General features: G+C 45.9%; 1 protein-coding gene across 1 annotated transcript in view; it reads left to right on the forward strand.

Annotated features, from left to right (window-relative positions):
- The window catches only part of LOC146182644 (protein tolkin-like), an 803,125-nt gene that overhangs the window by 612,301 nt on the left and 169,497 nt on the right, over nt 1-21,327 (forward strand). Inside the window, exon 7 of the mRNA XM_084608884.1 lies at nt 5,658-5,885. Within this exon, the coding sequence (XP_084465010.1) occupies nt 5,658-5,885 (228 nt within the window). The remainder of the gene's footprint in view (nt 1-5,657; nt 5,886-21,327) is intronic.

Genomic DNA, 21,327 nt, shown 5'->3' on the forward strand with positions numbered 1-21,327 from the left:
TGCAGAAACAAAAGGACATACCAAGCCACGTTGGAATTAGCAGCAATGAAAGACAGCAGCCCGTCATACAAGACTTCATGGAACAACGAAATAATAAGTTACACCTTGCCAAACCGATCATTGAAGAATGGAAATCATGCAGTCACCAAAACGCTTCATCGAAGTCATTTTATGTCGTCTTCGCATCCGACACACTCATCTGACACATAGCTTCATTCTAAAGAAAGACCTCTGTGTCAATAATGCGCAGGTGAACTAACAATAAACCACGTCACTTTCATGCACTGGGCTAGAGAAGTTAAGGAAAAAATATTTTGCACATTTTGACTCAAAACAGATCCCTCTCCATCCCAGCCTCCATCCCAGGGCGCTGGTCTCGAACTCAGTCACTGATTGTGTGACCCTTCTCCTTTCGTTCGCCGATCACCTCGTGAATGAATGAACGGCTGAGCAGCACAGGGCAGCGCGTCTAGACGGCGTCTAGCTGCGCTGCAGGATAGGCTATCGATATGTCGATTTCTTCTTATTCTTTTTTTTACAATCTTGTCACAACTGCGATGCCAAATGATAAGCGTGCTCTTGTCAGCCGCCAATCAGAATACTGCTGTGCAAAGTTATAGAACTTTACCTAATCGCGTGCATCGCAAATCCAAAGTTTTTTTCGAGGGGGGGGGGGGGGGGGGGGAGGGGGGAGAGGGGGCGCACGCTTAACCTGCACTCCGTCTATCAGAAAATGATCCTTATAACTGACATATAGTAATACTTGGTTTATAATAATAATGTTCTCAACTGCAGGGTCTACATTGAAGCTCTGGGTTAAATAAAAAAAAAAAAGAAAGCTTTCCTACTCCTGCTACGCACCATCGAGTGCAGTACTAAAACGTAGCGTAACAATCGCAGTTTTTTGTTTAGACATTACCTAGTTTTTTTTTCTCAGAAAAATTTTTCATCGTTTTCGTGCACCCCCATGATTATACATGCACAATTTTCCAAGCAAGGAAAAACACGTTAACAAGCTTGTACCACGTATCGCCTAATGTACTGCGGCAGAACATGCCCTCCCAACTCCGCCTGTGCTTTTCTTTGTAGAGAACAAAATTATACCACTTATACAATCAGTAGATTATCTGTTAATGTTCTAGTCCATCCTATGACATCATAGGCAACCGAATCAGGTTATCTGCCTTTTCTTTCACCTTCCGTCTACTTAGTTATCACCTTGCCTCACCAGTAATGTAGTTCTTTCAACATCTAGCAACCACTCGGTCACCGACAACTTGATTCAGTGGGTTGGTTTGTTTTGGTTCATAATGTTTAACGTCCCAAAGCGACTCGGGCCATAAAGGATGCCGTAGGGGAAGGCTTCGGGAAGTTCGACCACCTGGAGTTCTTTAACGTGCACTGACACCGCACAGAACACGGATGGCTTTGCGTTTCTCCTCCACCGAAAAGCGACAACCGCGGTCGGGATTTGATTGCGCAACCTTTCGTAAAGCAGTCGAGCGCCCTAAGGGCTGAGCCACCGCGGTAGGTTTAGTGGGTTGCAAATGTGTGCATCTCTACCTCTATCTTACTTTCACTACACAATGCCAATCATCCTGCTCTTTCACACACACCCTGTAATTTTCGACAAATTTGGGGAAGAGTTCTTGCACGGTATTGTTTCGCATATTCTATAACTACACCGTAACAATCAATACAACCCTTTGAGGGCTTGCAGTTTTTCGCTATTCATTTTCAAAAATGCATCCAACTTGTTTTCTATGGTAATTACTCGGTGAGAACGCAGGGCAAACGTCAGGAGCAAAATTTTGCTGCTTGTCGAAAGCTTAGATCATTTCTACCACTGCATTCTTAAAGGTACTTTACAATGTCGCACAGTTACCTCACAATTATTTAAAAACATGCATCATTGGCCATTCATGGCAGCTTTATTTATTCGTGGCGGGGGGGGGGGGGGGGGGGCAGGCCAAACTTCAGGGGGGGAATTTTGCTATTGATCGCCCGCTTGGAGTGCTGTCATAACATGCACTTAAAAGTACCTTACAATATCCTCTAGCTTCATTACAAGTAATTGATGTCTAAGAAAACTTGATTTCCTCTAGTGGCTTTTCGTCCTTTCAGGATAAACGACGGCCGGCAGTTTCGGAACACGTAACTTGGCCAGCGAAAAGACTAATTGCAGGACGAAGCTACCCATAAAGTGAAGCTTTGAAGCGCTAGATGTTTACCCTACAGTAGCAAGGAGGCGTTTTTTTTTTTTTTTTGGGGGGGGGGGGGTGATGAGAGGGGAGGGCTTTGCTCCTGAGCCTCACCGGGTGGTTCGTAATTCACACTGAGTGTTAATTCTCCTGAATTGAAGAACACGTTTACTCTTTACCCCTCCAACGGGCAGGACTGTCCTCAAGGGACCCGCTACACGGCTTAGAGGCAAACCCCTAGGCTCTGAGCTTTTGGCGAGGCTGTACATCATCAGCTTTGAGGTCAGGTTTACTACTTCTGGAACTGCGGCCTTCTGTAGCCAGTTTCCAGAACACAACAAAAACAAATATGGAAAAATGTTGTGATAAGGTAGTCTAAGAATAAGAGCACCGCCGCTGGCTCTGCAGAGGCCGAGAGTGCTGCTTTAAAAAAATCTTTACGGAGCGATCAGCAACTGAGTATGCGGCAGTACACATGCTGCCCTTTTCGAACCGTGTTAGGAGCTGAGTGTTCGCATAAAAGGATATACGCAGTTTCAATTCGTTGCTTAAGGACAGGGTTTCACACTTTCTGGCAGTGAAGCGGAACTCGGAACGTGCTAAACAGCCGGCTGTGGTCACGGCATCATTCGAGGGACGCAGGCCGGCACAGTGTCGCTTTGTTCGAAAGAAACCCACGCCGACAATGGCGTCGCGGAAACAGGACAGCGCGGAAATGCCGCTACGAGCATTCGAGATTCAGAAAGTTGAAGCGCTTCCGGCAGCGCGAACTGCCAAGCACTGTGTTTTATCACGGTGCAATATATCTTGCACTGTGGTCTCTATGCACACTTTGCTTGACTACATTTTTTTTGTGTGTGCGAAAAAGGCCAATACAAGTGAACTATCTGCGTTTAAAGATGACATACTACGGCTAAACAGTTTGAAAAATGGAACATCTAAGCAATGCACAAATGAGGACAAATATTCGTGAAATCCCAGTCGCTCTAAACTTGCCTCTTCAGTACTTTATGTACAACTCCTTTTTTGGAAAGTTCAGCTAGTTGTATGTGCATTCAAGTCGATACAATGCCCGCCTGCCAGACGACGAGACAGCGCTCCTCTCTCTGCCTCGGCTACGAAATTCCTTTTCTTTGAGCTGTTGCTATCTCCCACTCTACCCTGTGCAGTTCATCTGGAGAAGGACTAACGTTTTTGGCACCGTGGTTGGACTCCCGAAGGGGCCAATGTTTATTGGGCGTCTAAGGGATGTGCGGAGGGGAATATTAGATGATGTAACGAGCTTCATTTGTAAGCTGCGCACCGGGCGATCACCGACGGAAAGGCTCGCAGAGCTCAGTGCCTACCTATCCTCAGAAACTGGCAGATGGCGTTCTAGCCATCGACGAGCACCAGCAGCCAGTGAGAAGCGAAGCAAGACACTGCGGCGGAGAGAGGGAGAGCGAGAGAGAGTACTTTTATTTGTCCTACAGAGTGACTATCCTGCTCTTCGGGGGTTTGACCCCGAAATTGGGACAGTTGCCTTAGTTGTAGGCCGCTAGTTCTTGGACCCCGGCTGCATCTTCAGCCGGTCGAACAATTTCTCGATGAGCTCTTTGTTCTGAGCCTCGCAGAAGGGTATCCCAGGTGTCTTTTCTTATATTTTTAGCCCTGCCTGGTGACTTCGCACATTCCCATATTATGAGATCTAGTGAGACCCTTTTCTTACATGAGGAACATCGGTCTGATCTTAATTCCGGCCATATATGATTGACCAGAACTAGATTTTCATATCATTTGTCTGCAGCGTTCTCCACGCTATATCTTCTTCTTTTCCTAGCGTTGGGTCTGGTGGTGGTAGGGCCCGCCTGCTAGTCTATAGCGCGTTGTTATTTCGGTATAGTTTGTCAGATTCTCTTGCTTGTCTTGCTCCGGTGGTACTCCTCCAGCCCGGTGTGTGAGATCTAGGAAGAATTTGTTTGTCACCTCGTTTCGCGGCACGCGTGCGTGGGCTGGCGTCCAAATGTCTTTCTCTATTGGCTTTTGTTCGAGGGTTCTACCCGGGGTCGTCGCTATGACTCGTGCGGTTTAGCTTCTGATTGCACTTTTGCTGTCACTGGCTATGTATATTGCCTCGGTCTGAGCCAGCCTCTTCCGCTATCTGCACCGATCTTGTTTTTATGGACATTGCTCTGCGGTGGAGTGCGTCTTGCTCTTAAGTGGTGAACTTTCGGTGTGCTCGCATTTAGTGATTTCATTTAGGACCTTCGTCTGATAGCTTCCGAGAGCCCTAGCAAAAGCGCAGCGACGCGAAGCGAAAGATCAAGCGGCGCTCGAAAAAGGAGGACCACCGACAGTCAGCTTACAGTTTGGTCTCGTAAAAGCCTGCGAAGGGGAATACTCGCTGCCGCGCCTTTGCTACCGTTACCATGTAGCTGCAGATGTCTGCCCACTATTGCTTAGCAAATGATTTGCTGCCTATTCTCTAGAGGACAGCGAACCTGCGGCGATGAAAGCGTCGAATCTTGTAGTCTGGGAAGAGAGACAAGCAAGTAATCGGACTGTAGACCGACCGCGTGCGCGCAGAAGGCTGATTGTGCATGTGAGCACCCCGACGTTAAAATGGGACTGTGACACGCCAAGCCGGGCGGTCACCTGTGAAACATCGAGACAGACAGTACTGCCTAAACTGGTGACATAGCTCTGCTAATGTTTTTTTGTAACATGTGATGGAGCACGATGATCTCACTACATGGCGCATCCTGTAGTATTATTTTAAGATTGGAGCATTAATTGGGCATTAGGCAAATCATTTCGAAGAAATGTTTCCCTGCCATCTCAGACGTAACCATTTGAGGATGGTACATATTGATGGCGAGAGGCGGACATGCTACGGTCATTGCAGCCTGATTTACACTTTCTCGTCCATAGTAATTTCACGTGTGAGGCATACTTCTCGTACAAGCACTCCGTTTTGACTAGTGTTTTCTTTGCCGCCCTTTTGGTTACAGTTTCTGTGAAGGTAGTGCAGCTGAGCAACGCTTGAACGCTTTGTGAATAGTTTGCATATATACCATTTTTACATAACGACATGTTGTAGAATCAATTCGCTCACTTGACTTGATCTTTCTTACGTCACATTTCTTGTCTGTTGAACTAGAATAATACTTGAGCGACTTTACGGCCATTTATTAACGACAGAACCGTACAGAAATCAGCAGAAACCTCTGGTAGCTCTGATGTTATGGGTACGTCGCTACCCTTGCGCTGTGTTCTGTGATTGGTTTTTGTGGTCACGTGATCTTTATGGCATCATCGCTGTCTTAACAATCAGCAAATTTTGTCTGTGACGTTGACGAGGTTCTAGTGTGACGAGAACTCTGATGCCATCTGTTGAATAAAAGGCATCTGCCTCGTGAGTTTGGGATGATAGCAGTTGGAGCTCACCGTTGTTGTCTCTCCTGTGTGGCTGCACAGAGTGTGGCCGCACCATGCAGGAGCCCAACGGCCTGATCGCGTCTCCCGAGCTGGTGAACAGCGTGACGCCTCCTGCAGAGGGCGAGCATTGCGAGTGGCGGATCACGGCCACGCACGGGGAGCGCATCGTGCTCAACGTCACCCAGCTGGACATCTACGAGTCGGACAACTGCGAAACCGACTACGTCGAGGTTCGGGACGGCTACTGGCACAAGTCGCCGCTGCTCGGTGAGCGAAGTTCTTTTTGCTCTTTCCTGGAGACACCCTGGTCAAACTTCTCGCTCTGTGATGCTGCGAGCAGAGGAGCCTTTGTATTTACGCTTGGTGCACGGGGGCACTGCAGCTGTTGTACTTCCTCGTCGATATACCCTGTACTATGTATCACACGAGGCTAGTATGATTAGGGTGACATTTAGCCTCCTGAATAGACCTAAAGACAATATTAGGCATATTATTCGTTCCCGCACATTATTTGCAAAAAGCGTACATGTGCTGTTGCACTTCAGGAAACGGAATAAGTGTTGCCTTTTGGCAGATGAATGGATCTGTTTATTGAGTGAAAAGGCACACAGTCACCAGGTTTTGTGGTTTCAGGATGGTGACGATGACATCTGAAAAACAAAAACAAAAAACAGCAACCGTACTGTAGAACTTCGAAGAATGGTGGCCACCACACCACTGGGCACCTGAGGCACCATGATACAGTCGATCGAGGCTATCTAATCGCCCTGTCGCTTGCGTTGAAATTACCGTTGTTCGAATGCTCGGACATTTTGCATACGAATCGACCAATCTTATTTATTTATAAATCATATTCGATATGGATGCTCGGTTTCTTTTGTGGCTTCAATACTCTACACACATCGAGTATCCTGGGATCTTTCCTTTCTCTATCCAAGGTTTGCCTAATTTTAGGAGTGCATCCAAGTGGCTGCACTCCTAAAATTAGGCAAATTAGGCTACACTCTTTCCCGTGTAGGTCTACTTTGTGTATTCCATCTCACAGGTTGTATGGCAGGATTTTTAAACCGCCATTACTCATAATCAGTCAATATTGCAAATGCATATCAATCAGCTCCAGAAATATTTGAAGAGTTAAGTATATTGAAAACAATTATTGCAGCAAAGGAAAAATAGTTCTGCCGTTTGCTTTGGGAAGTAATACTCAATAAATCAGCAGAGAAGGTTTGCACCAAAAGAGCGCTGAGTAGGCTGCTGTGACGAGGTGCGCCGCCATTCAGAGACAAGGCCCCCGCCTGCTGACGCGTCCTACATGCAGCGCCTATGCACCGACTCTTTTTGTTACCCGTGACAGAGCCATCAGTCGCGGGACAGTGGGCATTGGGGAACACATTGGCAGCTCGGGTTCGATCCACCTATGGTACACACGAGAAAAATGAAACAGCTAAGCTTCGTGTCGCAGCCTACTACTTGCTGCATATAGGACTCGCGTGTCAAATAGCGGTGCTTATATACCTGCAACAAAGATCACTCCTAAACATGGTCGGATGAACACAACCAGCGGGAAAGACATAACGTAGTAAGAATAATGTAGGACGAAGGTGTTGGTTTCTTTACTATGACTGTGTCTATTCCGCTAGTTGTATTCTTGTACCCATGCGCCAGCTCATCCAGCTCTCTCATACTCTACTCAACGCCAAGCAGCCGCACTGGTTTCCGAGGCAAATTCACTCGAAGCCGCATTGGCTGCGTGACCTTTCCTGTCTTGGATCTCGCTCTCAATGTCAGCACCCTAAGGACCACAATATTGAGCTTTTGTAACTATGCAACTACTATGCAACTATGCATCTTTTGCAACTACTGGCTGTTGGGACAAGCCGTGGACCGGTGCTCCCGTGGACAAGCCGTTGTACCTTATGCGCTCCCATGTAATTACGCCCCCATATAACCGCTGTTGCGTTTAAATCACGCGACCTTCGTATCATGAGGCTACCTAAATTTTGATCTGTTTGTAAGTTGCAAATTGTAAACACAACAAAGGCTCTGAAACATGGGCACATGGTATGTTCATGCAAACACTACTTCCTCGTATTTGCTGCTTCGTCCGCAAGCGAAAGCGGTATCGGGAGGTATATCTGTAATTTTTTTTGTTCTCGCTGCCCTCCGCCGCTTCGCAAGAATATGCCCCCACTGATGGCTGTTCGTATGAGGACCTTTGTTCTGGACGATAAGTGATTTTTCACCGCAAAATGGCCTTTCGTCTTCGTGAAAACTTCTGCAGTACATTATTCGTGGCTTCAGCGGTATTTAATTTTATTGGCATAGTTAAATTCTATGCAAGACCATTTTAACGCACAGTTTTTGTGCGCCATTACACAGCTACCACTTCTGCTTAGCATGTTTTGCACGCGGATACTCAACTCCTTTTAGGACTGCTGATGATAGTGCAGTGAAGGGATGTTAAATTGGTTCTTGGGACATTCCTGCCAATTTTGAGCATTTTTAATCGTTTTCGCTGGCTTAAATGTCATCGGAACCAAAAGGCAGCATTTAGTGGCGTCATCAACTGCGTGTACAAATCTTGTTTAATATCGTTACGTGAGTTCACCTTTGACGTCTGTGACACGACGCTAAGTGCCTCCGAGCCCCGTATGTGCGTTAAGACCTCACGGAATACTGAGCTACAAAAACGAAAAAGACGGAAAAAAGATCAACACTAAAGCAGAGGTATCGCCAAGATGAATTGATGGCGCGGAAGGGCGTGTTAACGCGCCACTCAAAATGCCAAACCTCTTGAAGGCTTTTTTGTAGGAGCACTTTCCGAGCGGAGGATGGAAAAGGGTTTGTCAAAGTGAGCTTTGGCGACGAGAATAGAAGCATGCCCCTAGCGACGAGAAGATTCGATCGTACTGCAGAAATGACCGACCAGAAAAAGTAGAAACAATGGATGCAGAGGGAGGAAAGGAGGAATGGCACAAAGCTCTCTGTCGAGCAGAAAAATCACAGCCGTATAAGGGTGAAGCAACTCGAATCAAAGGACCCTGTTGTGAGAATTATAGGCAGATTGAAGGCGGCTGTAAGTAAGGAAACTGCGGAGGAAAAAACAACATAGAAGCCTCACGCAATTTTAATAAACGTCGGACGGATTCAAAAGGGATTGTGAAATGAGCAGCATATCAAATCAGCTCCTAGGCTTGTGGGTTCAATTTTATGGAAATATTATACAGCGCAACTGTAGAGAGCCGACAGACAGGCAACCGACATGGCCTGTAACGGAGTCTGTGCTGGCATAGTCAGAAATATGCATCTCGTATGTCCCGGGTATTTTTCCATGAAGCGTCCAAATTTCTTTCAAATTTAATTTTTCAGCCGATTAATTTTAGCCCTGATGCTTTGCTCAAGAACACGACGGTTCCCAGCATGAGGCGGACTTCTTTAAATAGTTCACTAATTAACTGAATCCGCAAAATAATTGATCCAGTTTTTCTCTCCGAGGTCATGACACATTTACTGAATTGCGGCAAGACCTGAGAAAATTGTAGTTTGTAGTGCCCGTTACGAGAAGCAAGATTTCACCGTGACAGACAACACCGCAATATAGCGGCAGCGAGTGCGTCTGACGTAGACGACGTTTAAAGTTACACTGCTGGCGTCACTTCAGGCCCACACGAGGGCGCGGCAGCATCATTCTCAGTTTCCCTTCTCCTGCACCTTACGAGGAGATAAAAAGGTGCAGTATTGTTATATTCTCTTAGCCCGAACCTTCACTTTCTTCGCTGTGAGACTGGACAGTACGCGCAGTCGCTCATTTGTAGCAACTAAGCGGCACTCTGCGAGGTCGCAGGCGAAGTGAAGCTCACTAGAGATGCCATACTGCGCAATTCTGTATTGTGGTGTGAAATCACTTGTCAGGATGACATTTGTGCGCCTTTAACGCAGACTAATGTTTTGTGAAATTTTTCTTTCCGTGACTCATGTTTAGAGGTCGAACTCATATTTTGCAAATACAACATAGCTTCAAACATAGAAATGAGAAAAATAAGTAGGGTAAGTAGGTAAGTACCGTAAAATAAATAAATAAAAAAAAAGCGTAATAAAGCATTCTTCATTTTTCCTGGTACGTGCCAGTGCCCCCCAAGAGGTCGAGGGCTAAAAGAAATCTTAAGCTATCTGACTTTTTATGAAAACTTCGACCCTCTAGCAATATTACAAAAACCCTCAGTATATTCACTGACAAAATGAAGTCAGCTCTTTTCCTCATCTTTCAAACCCGATGTTGTGGTTAATGCTGTAGACGGTACTCGGATAGGCTGTTATCTCATACAATAGAAAGCCTTCAAGAATGTCCCCAAAAGCGGAAACGCTTCCGGTAGTGGCTCGAAATGTGGCGTCAGGTGGCAGGTACGGAGAAATAAGCTTCAGCTATCCTGCGTCACGTCGCCGGCCACGAAGTGATAAAAGTTTTTCGGCCCCTTCCAGTGCGGCCTAACGGAGGAAAGGGAGTACGAAATTGTAAAAATACTGTTCTCTGAGAATGCATCGGTCATAAGAGAGGTATATTTCCCGCGGAGATACCCTAGAATTGTTTGAAACATTTTGCATCACCTGTAGTTCAAATCACAAACTTTTGCAACTTTGGCACTCGGGGATTCGGGATCGTGTATGATATGGTAAATAAAACCTTGGATAATGTTTGTCACTATAACGAGTACAATGCTAAAAAGGGCTGGGCAGTTCTACAAGACAGCTGAACTAGCACTGTAACAGCCGAAGGCGTGGCAGCGATTGTTAGAACGCATTTTCAAGCAGCAACATGTGAGAACACAAAAGTGCGGCAGGTGCAACACGAAGGGGACTGTTCAAGGGACTGTCCGGAAAAAAAAAACGCCATTTTGCCTTGTGCTATTCGAACGCTGCGCTGGAGGGTTCTTCTCCTGATACTCGGTTCGACATCCCGAAAAAACACGAAGCACAGCATGCATCACACCAATGAATCGTTCAGGTGTACACCAGCGGTGGAAGAAAATTGTAATTAGAGGTAGACACGCACTCTAAAAGCGAACATTTTGCTTCTTTTAATCTTTCAGAAGCTAGTAACAATAACTTGAAGAAAAGCTCTGTCATCCCACGCAGCTATAGTAAATATGTCGTAGGCCACTATAGGCTACAACGGAAACCTAGCATTGAATTCTTTATATTGACGAGAGCGCGTTGCGCATTACTTAGCCTCGGCCTAGGAGAAATTTTTGGCCTGATGCGCCGAGTGGAATCTTTCGCGAGTCCGTAGAATCATAAAGCTGAAGTGATGGCGAAATTTCCTGAACTATTTCTTGGCCTAGCCTCCATTAAAACGAGGTATTTATAGGACCCAGAGAAGGTTCCGCTACAGTGTTGAGAACATCACTACGTATCCTGCACATGTTAGACGAGAGGCACAAGAGATCGACCACGTAGGGACTGTTGTCATCATCTGGGAAAAAGACGAACCGACAGACTTGGTGAATCCGCTAGTAGCAGTACAGAAGAAATACTGTCACGATGGGGCATGGGTCCGCTTACGACAATGAGCCCCTTAGTCGAGAACATTTTGAACTGCCTAAAAAGGAAGAGATCGCTTGCCATGCGCTCTTTTTGTCACGGATAGACGGAAACTCTGGCTTTCACCAGTTCCCTCTTCCTGAACAAAACAAAAATAGTAACCTCGTGGATCTGCGTTTTAGCGCACCCTTAGCGCGCACTTGGTTTCTACGCCTGCCCTTCAGCATAAACAGCACATCAAAAATTTGCTAGTAGGTTATATATGAAATCTGTGACGACCTCGAAGACGCACGTGTGCACTGATAATATTCTGCTTTGCGTGGTGCTGTAATAGAGAAGGGCATAACCACCTGAAGAATGCACTAGAAAAACTCCGGCCCATGGCCAGTCCCTAACTGCGAACAAATGTAGCCTAATTCTGCACGCAAAAACGCCTTTGTCTGGGTAGCGTTATCAATGAACAGGGTGTTCAGCAGATGGGACCTCCTTAGAAGGTATTTTGGCACTGCGTGAACCATTAAATGAAGACTCTCAGAGAGCGCTCGATGTGTTTGCGTATTGGCAGTCTTCTATCTTTTTTTTTTTTTGTATTCCAAATGGTGTCCTATCGAATACAGCAGGCTTGCTGTATTCAGATTACTTTTCTTTTTCGCTCCAGCGCACATGTCGCATCGGATAACCAAAGTCTATATGGAGCAAGAAAACAAGTTGTTTGATAGCACAATTTGGACATGGTTCAGCTCACGAGCTCCCGGAAAGGAGCTGTTTCTTTTTTCTTTCATTTCGAGAGTAAACAGTCCATCTTTGCACGACAGCTCACTGATCGTTCATACGTCGGTGAGCCAAGTGAGCCTTACACTTTGCATCATATGACGACGTGAACATCCACTGTGGCCACCGCTCAGACCCGTTGAGCGTGACTAGACTGCGAACGTTCGCGTAAACAAGTGAGGAAACTAGATTGCGGGCATACCATATAGGGGAAAAATTCTTGAGTGGTATCTTTTAGCCCAGTGGGCTTCCCAGTAATGTAAAGGGCGGGGTAGAGAGATATTCTGGCGCCTATTACTCAGTAACAAGAAATTATAAACTGCAACTAATCGCTTTGACTATTTCTTGTGTATCGAAGCTAGTTTGCCACGCACAAAAAAAAAATAACTAATGCTGATTCATACCTGCTAGCGGCACTATGGCTTGTCCCACGTGTATGCAAGTTTGTGTGTGCGAGATGTCATTAAACTGCATGGGGGCTCATTTTCTTATGCACCAGCTGCGCGAATAAGAAACAGCGAGTTGCCAGTACTATTCGAGTATGCACCTGTATCACAGTGGCCGCCATTTTAAGGTGCATGTAGCACGACGAAAGGCTGCGGGCATATCTAACTACCTTATTGCCACATGCACAGTTGAAGCTGTGTTGTGCACCACAACATGGAGCCCATTACGTCGCCTGAATACCTTCTATAAGGAGTATCCACCTACGTGACAGTAGCCGCTAGCACAGCGAAACGCCATAGGCATAAGTAATCGCAATATCGCCGCCTACTCCGGCTTGTACCGCAGAAGCTGTGCTCTTCATCACAAATTGGCGCCCTTGACATCACTTGAATACTCCCTATGGACCGTTCCCATGTGGGTGCTGCCGTATTTCCGCTCGGATGCCACACCAACCAGCGAGAGTAAGAAAGAACACGCCGCTGCTTTCCTCCTTGCCTAGGAAAACAGTCTGTAAGGAGCCTGTACACGACGGCACTTTTCGTCCCAGCCGACTCTACATGAGCGTGCGTAGACGTCCCTCCCAGTGACTACCATCAGTGGCGGCATCAGGGGACGTATCTGCATTAGGTCGGCATGCAGCTGAGAACAGCAACACCGTCCGAAGACTACGCAGCCAGAGCTACCAAGAATGGTAAATCGTTGTCGTTGTGAATGGGCCTTGAGTGCAGCACAGGGTTGCTGACAAATCATTCTGTTGCCAATAAAGTAAATCAGATGAGCTATTGTAATTCACAAGCGCGTGGATTATGGGATTATGCCTATCATTGTCCCACGGTCTCTGACTAGCCCACGCATCAGCTGGGAGCAGTTATAGGCACCAAGGGCCGGTGTGTGCTAGTTTCTAGTACACAAAGAATTCCATGTAAGCTGGACAGGTTAGAATGTGAGAGGAGTTATGAGCCGAGGAAGAGGTTGGAAGGGTCCGCAATCCTTTTCACCGCTGGCATACTGCTTGAAAATGACAGAGAGATGATCCCAGGCATATCGTCAGAGGCACCGAAGCACCCTCATTTTTGCGAAGAAATGAGAACGTGCATTCTTATTCCTGCGGTGAGCGAGTGCTATTTCTGTGCGGTACAGTTTTCGGCCGCGTTCCGATGAGACTTCATGAAAGTCGCTTAAGATTAAAGGCGCCGGCGGTGGTAATTTAAAATGGTGTTATCTCGCTGGAGGGTCCGCTGGTTCGCGCTTTCTGTCACTTTACCTTAATTCCCTTGATTTTCTGCCCTTATCACATCTGAAATTAATCGTATTCCTCTTGCTATTCGCGTCCGCCGTTCTCCCTCCGTCCACCCCGCCTGTGAACGTCCGGCCATTTATACTGTCAAAAGAGTATTTTTTCGCTTCATTCGATGTAGTTCCCAAAGAAAACTAAGCAGTCCCCGAGCTTCTTTTCATTCCCTTCAGAATGGAAGGCTTCTTCGATTCGAGCGAAAAGGCGTCGTTTCAGGGGGCGCAGTGATACGCGGTTGTAATTTGGGCTCGTCATTTACATTCAGCGCTAGCCCCATGATGCCTTTTCGTTTCAAACATCCAGCCTGGAAACCCATTGCTGATCAGTGATTGCACGGTCTTACCCTTCTACCCCTGCCTTCACCGTTGTTTTTTTGTGTGTTTGTTTTAATCTTCAGCCAGTTCATCGCTGATCTTTCATGCTTCGTTTACTGGATTCACCCTGTAGCGCGATTTTAAGGCTGTCGCGTGAGCGTCGCCTGCCGCAGTGTTTCAAGGTAGCGGCCGTTTTCGGGACGGCAAAAAGCTACATTTGCCCATTGTTCTCATTTGGTGTTCCGTCTTTTATCAATCATCTGCGCAAAGTCCTCCCCGCCTTCTCTTTCTCCCTTATCCTTTTCGCGTTTGCGATCACGTGTTTTTGCGATAACACCGGTCTTTCAAATATGCTTCGAGGCACTATTCCGGTTAACGTAACTTAACCCGATGTTAGACCTTCCTGTCAGTGTTGCCGAACAGCCAGCTTGATTTCAAGTCTAATATTATTGCCACGACTGGGGCGCACAGCGTTGCTATCCTTGATGCACGCTGCATTGCATAACCTTCCTCAGTTTGTTTTCCTCCTCTCTGCTCTCATTCTCTTTGACCTTTCGAATGCCACGCTGCGCTCCGTCGACCACTGTGCTTTGCACCGGCATTTCGGCAAGCACTATACGCACTCAGCAGCTACGCGTGCCTGTCTTTCCGACTGGCTTTGCGTAACCTCAAGCACGCTTATGGAGGCCTCTGCGGCTGTCAATATCAGTTGCACTGCTCTGATATTATCATTCGATTATTGACTAATCGCAACCGCCAACCGGCCCACCCATTTCTTTTTTTTTTTTTTTTTTTTGGCTGACGTTAGGCATATTCTCAAGCGCACTACTTGTGCGGGGAGGAATTGTCGTACGTCATGAAGGACTCTAACTCTATATAATCACTCCTCTTTGATATGCAGACTCTCATTCCGGAACAAAACTTTCCGTAAACCTACAGCAATACGAACTGCAAAGAAAAAAAATATTTTAAAAGGCCGCTACCACTGACTGCTTGTTTGTTTGTTTTGCATAATCGTGTACAGTGGCGGGAAAGCTTCCAGCGCCAATCGCTTAAAACAGAGCGGTTTCGGCCTCGGTAAGGGGGCCTTTTGCATAATTTTGAACAAGGCCCCCCGTAGATTGAGGACAGGAATCCCTGAGTAGTGTCGAAAAGCGTTTGTTTTAAACGATTGGTCGGAGCTTGACACTTCTCGCCGTGAATATATGCGGCCAGACGGGTTTCAATCAAACCCTAGACTAGAATGGCGGACAGTGAAGTAGAATTTCGAGAAATGTTGGTTCTAAAAGCCCATTAGCTTGGACTCCATCTATAATGATTGAAATAATGGGATGCGACTGGGCATGACAAATGATCTATGATATCTTCATTGCGTACTGATAGATAAAAAAAAATGGTGGACGACCACCTGTTCATACACGTGGTATCAGCACTCAGTGGCTGGAAGCGGCTGATTTTTCCTTCTATACTTTGCACAAGCTGCAGAGAGAGTTTTCTTCGCAGCCATTTTTGCGCACAGTAATGGTAAGGTGCATCGGCTGATTGAGTAGCCTCGTGCTCTGATGCATGAAACCACATAAGAGCCACCACGCAGTCATTTTCACTTTCTAATTGAGTTCCTCAGCTAGCCTGCACTGCATCAAATAAATATCTGGGCTGCCAACAGAGATTTTGCTTTCATCGCTGTCCACATTAACATGACAAAATTGTGCGGGCACCAATGTACCTTGTGAATTTCCTCTTCGTTCATTTTCCGGACAGCGAATTTACATACCAATTAGGCCTAAATACGTTGAAAGTATTTTGGTTCCGTATAAAGGGGGGGGGGGGGGGGGGGGGTGCCGTCGCGAACTCGAGTGCGCGAGCGAGCGCAGCGAGGTATTTTAAAGGAGAAAGAGGCGGCGAGAGGAGAGCTGGAAGACATCTGAGGATCGTCAGGCAAGGCTGCATGGAGCAAGCACGGCAACACTGCGTCTGTCACATCTGGTAGCATGTTCGGGTGTCAAATCTGACTGGAAGTCTCGCAACACTGCTAGCAAAGTTTGGCCGTATACGTTCATTTACGCAAGCTGAAAAGAAGCCGCTTTGGCAATGACGGTCTTCGTCGCTGCTGCCTTTGAACGAGCTGCTAAGATGGCGCAAAATGGCAGAACCTCTAACAGTCGGACATTTAATTTTGGCACATTTTCCCCTGTACCATATTGGGCACGCACTTCCTCTCTCTCAAGAGCGGAAATTAATTAAAGGTGCTGTAAATAATAATAATAATAATAATAATAATAATAATAATAATAATAATAATAATAATAATAATAATAATAATAATAATAATAATAATAATAATAATAATAATAATAATAATAATAATAATAATAATAATTTTACTTATCAGGCTGATTTCAAGAATCACCCTTCTGCATTGCCCAAATATTGTTGTGCCTGTTTGTGGCACCGGCAGCCTTAGAATCGTGCCTGTTCTCAGGTAACACTTCGTCCATCCAAATTACTGTGACACAATTGGGTAAAATACATACTGTAAAGTCGTATGTCTCTAACTCCAGAAATAAAATAATTTCACCAACAAAGAAATGAAGTCTATATCGCTGCAAATGTAACACAAAACCGAGTGCAGCGTTTCTTGGAAACTTGTTGCATGATTTGCACATTTTCGAAGAAAATATCTTTTAAGGTCATTGTAACGTTTTATTGAAAGTTCATAGCGTTGTCCGGTAATTTGTTAAATAACGCCACAATGCGAAAATTCTGCCTCGTTTTTCATAATCACTTTAGATTTCAGAGACAATGAAACATTCGATTTTCCTTGAAAGGAACTAGCTTTTAATTTTATTTCATTTAAACATGCGATGCAGCATGAGATGACGCTGCGCTACACAGATCAAGCTTCGGAGCAACCGACCCAGATAATACCAAAAGAAAAAAAAAACAACGCCGTGCGTCAAATCATTCCGACGGTCTAGTTAAAGGATATATAAAGCACAGAAAAGCACTGAAGAACTCTTCTGAAAATGGAAATTATTGCTGCTTAAGGAACAGCAAAAAAGAGTGAGCGAATCTGGAAAAATATTCCATATGCTTTTCTTTCTTAAGTGGCTCTTCACTCCTTTGGTTTATATTTCATAAAGACGCCCCACATATTTTCAGCGTTTGTTTGCTGATTAGGTCAACGAGGGGGTCGAATCTAGCGGGCTTTACGTAATAGAAAGCGTAAGACGGTTATCACACAGTGCCCACATTCCCCGTCGGACCACTTCTTACGTGACTCTCGCTTTGACACTGAACGTTACACTTCCGCTACCGCAGAGGAGGCCGCCACTGGCGAACATTGTCAAGGATACACGCCGCATAAATGCCCAATAAAGTATAAAAAAGAACAGCCATCGTCGTAGCTCAGCCGTTAGAGAACAGGACGCGAAAATCGAAGGTCGTGGCATAGTATCCCACCGGCGGCATGTGGTTGTTTTGTCTGCTGCTTTCTAATCATTATCTTCACGACTAGATGACTACTTCACATTGATCCACGTCAAAAAGTGCCCGTGGCTTAGGTCAGCTAGGGCAGGATATATGTAGCCAAAGTATGTGTGCCTGGCGCTGGACTGCCTACTCCTCTCCAATCCAATCTAATCCCATCCAATCTTGCGTAATCCGATCCAATGCCGTCTAATCTAATCCAATCTAAACAAATCCAGTCTAATCAAACTCTAGACCAATCAAGTACAGTTCATTCCAGTCAAATACAATCCAATGCTGTCCAATTCAATCCAAACCAGTTCAATTGAGTCCAATCAAATCCAGTCCAATCTAATCTAGTCCAATTCAATCCTGTCCAATGCTGAGTACATGCTCGCCTGAAATGCGCCGCTGACTAGCCTATCATCATCACTACTGTCATCCTCACGCCATGCAGAGAAGGAGAATTAAGATGCTCTACCCACTATGTCTAGCTATGTTGTTGTTGCAATAAAGACGAGACATCGTCTGGTTGCTTCGCCAGCTGCGGCGGTTGCTAGGCAACGGCTCTGTGCCTCCCGCCACGCGAAACTCCTCATTCGTGGCCGATGTAGCTTTCGCTACAAAACTCCACTATGCTTTCTCTTGTCAATGGCTGTTGGCTCCCTTCTTATGTATCTCATAACGAAGCCCCTCGCTTTAACGACATTTCCAAACGGGTGCTGAATTTTCCTTCTGCGTGTATATTTACGCTTAGCTAAGCTGAGCCATCGCTGAATATATTATTTTTTTTATGTGGAACTCCCTATTCTTAGGAACATTTTTCGAACATTCGTAGAGCCTGCATTGGCATTCGCTATATTCTACATGCTCATTTCTTTACCTTCTCATTGATAGCGTGAATATGGTCCATAGCAGAGTAGCTTTTATGAACACCTGCCTGGTCGTTTGATCGATTGAAGGCTAAGGTTGCCCTGATTTTGTTGGCGATCATGTTAATAACTACCGTGTTGGCAAAGGACTGTCAGCTGACGGGTATGTAGCTTTTCAAGCTCTTGACGTTCTTAAGACTGGGATATTGTTAGCGTCCTATTTTTGTTTTTATTCCGGTAAGCTCGAGGTCATGAACTATTTCGTACAGAGGATGGACTGTTTTCCCGCGCAAGCTCCGCACTATCTTTCTACAGATCTGCGGCAACCAGACCCTACCTTCTGCTTCTCATTTTTGCTTCGCTTGCAAGGCTGAATCGTTACCGGTGGAATGTCCACTTTCTATTTCTGCCCCTCTCATTATAGCCCTGAGCAATTCGGCCACAGTGCATATTTGTATAGCTGTCCTTGGCTCGCTCAACTGCCTTATGCATAACGGTACTAGCAACGCTCTGTTTTCCTCTTAGTGCAGACAGTTAAGTGTCCCTTTTCTTGCGCCCAGCTACCTCTGTAACGCTTTTCTCTAAGTTCGTTCTTCACAGCATATTATAGTCGCTAATCTCGGTTACCTTTTGGTTAATAATAGCGGTGCGCAAGTATTAAATTTTTCGAATGCGAATCGAAACAAATGAGGCAGGGGGGAATGCCTTCGAGAATCGAATGGGATATCTGATCAGTAAAAAAATGAAGGAAAATTAAACACTTGCAAACATTGTTTGCCCTGTTTATTTCGGTATTCACCCGGCATTTTCAAATAAAACTAAACTAGAAGTGTGCACCCAACTTTGAAAAAGTGTTTACACAGGATTCCATATACAGGTTTTGTCCAAAGAAAGACCTTCATGAGACCTGGTGGAGCGGTCTTTTCGCTGCTGAATACGATATAGACTCTCATTAAATCAGCCTGCAAAGGGTCCTTAAAAATGTCCGAATTAATCGAAAGTTCGAATGGTCGAATGTGCCTGAAAAACCGGCCGAAAGCCGTTTGCACGACACTAATTTATCTGAAGAAGACCTTCAGGATGATATTCGGCACTTGAGATGAAACCAAAGAGAGAAAGGCGTTATTCGCCGCTTTCTTCACCTCCATCCACTGCACTAGCATCGCAGAGGCCGAATGCTTGGCCATTACACTCGCTATTGCACACCTCAGTCAGTTGCAGACTCAGCACACCACGATATGCACAGACTCCAAAACAGTATACATCTCCTGCGAGGAACCCTCCCACACTCATCTGGTAAAATATTATCTACTCTACCGACCCCTCCTGGGCACATCCTAGGCGTTTACCCGAGAACTAAGCTTCCGGGCGCCGGTGGATGGCCTCCCCAAGCCTTCATTATACACCCCTATCGAACCTCTTGACTGCACTGCAATTGTTCACTACTATCGTCGTTGCCTTGCCACGTACCCGCCACCACATCACACGCTTTCTCACATCGACAGCACGTACTGGCGACAGCTCCAGACACATTCGTTCCCATCTCCTCAATTTGCCCACATCTTTCACCCCACGGACTTCCCACCATAGTGCACCACATGCAACGCCACCCCACCCACCCTCTACCATTACTTATGGGAATGCCCACATCCCATACGCATTCCTCCCGTCAAACACACCACCCCCTCCTCCTGGGAGGCTGCCCTTCTAGCCACGCAACCTGCAGATCAGTTGCGGCTGGTCAAGCGGGCTAAGCTATAATGAACAGCCAGTGGGCTCCTGGACTAAGAGGTCCTCCTGGGAGTGTTTACATTTTTTTTATTTAAATAAGTTTTTACTCCTCCTCCTCCCTAGTTTCTTCCAGTGCTTCGCTTTGCTGAGACTATCGGGAAGGCCCTCTTAACAAAAAGAAAGGCCCTTCACACACAGGCCCCGTCTCGTTTTGAGAATGCTTCACTGCATAGCCCACCCACTTGGCCAAGCATTTCGGGAAAGCGCGCAGTGCAGTGTGAGAGCGGTAAATTCGAAAATTTTTGCTGTATTTGATAACATTCGAATATTCGCAAAATTTTGAATGCGAGCATTGCGAAACGATTCGGATAACGAACTTATTCGATTCATTATCAAAATTTTCAATATTCGCACACCACTAGCAGTTAACTTTCATTGCTCTGCCGTATTTCGTCTAATATGTGAAAAGCTTGTATCCATTGGAGTTCCTTAATTGGATCTCTCTTCTGCAGAGAAAGCTTACCGGTATTCTGTCAATTCTATAGCCTACTTCTGAGGGCTCCGCAGTGATATCACTGAGGTTATCCTCCAACCCTTGGAACACTACGATCCGTCGTTCTTGATCATGGCCGAATAACTTTTGCATTCCTCTGTTTTTCCTGTTACCGCGAACTCGGTGATGAACTGCTTTCTCTAAATGCTTTTCGTTGCGTGTTCAAATCTTGCCTAACTGGAGAGCTCACCATCTTATGGTCACTGCCTTTCGCACCATGGCGCCTCGGTTACAGGTGATGCCTGGCTGGGCTCACAGTATAAAGTCTATGTCATGTTCAAGCTAGCCATTCAGACTGCTTTACTTCTTCGCCGATAGCGAAAGAAGGCACTCACGTTCCCTAAATTATTTCGCCCTGCAACTCCACCAGTTAGCCTTCCTCTAAAATTCCTCGCTCATATGGTATAGTCACCCACTGTCAGCTTGCTTCTCGCCTACCTTGTTACTAAAGGAAGGTTGAAGTCTTGGTCAGTTGGTACATAGTCTTAGAGAATAATAACCAGCCAAGGGACAAGGACGAAGAAAGACGATGTACACACGGAAGCTGTACATCGTCTTCCGTGTGTACATCGTCTTTCTTCGTCCTCGTCCCTTGGCTGGTTATTATTCTCTAAGACTTGTTACTAAAGTCGCTCATTAGTGCAATGTTGCATTTATGCTTTATTTATTGTCACGTACACGTCTCCGTAGAAACGTTCGATTATCTGGTCCTCATGACGGG

The sequence above is a fragment of the Amblyomma maculatum genome, chromosome 7 (genome assembly GCF_055883805.1).
Source record: "Amblyomma maculatum isolate TAMU_Amacu chromosome 7, ASM5588380v1, whole genome shotgun sequence".
Taxonomy (NCBI): domain Eukaryota; kingdom Metazoa; phylum Arthropoda; class Arachnida; order Ixodida; family Ixodidae; genus Amblyomma; species Amblyomma maculatum.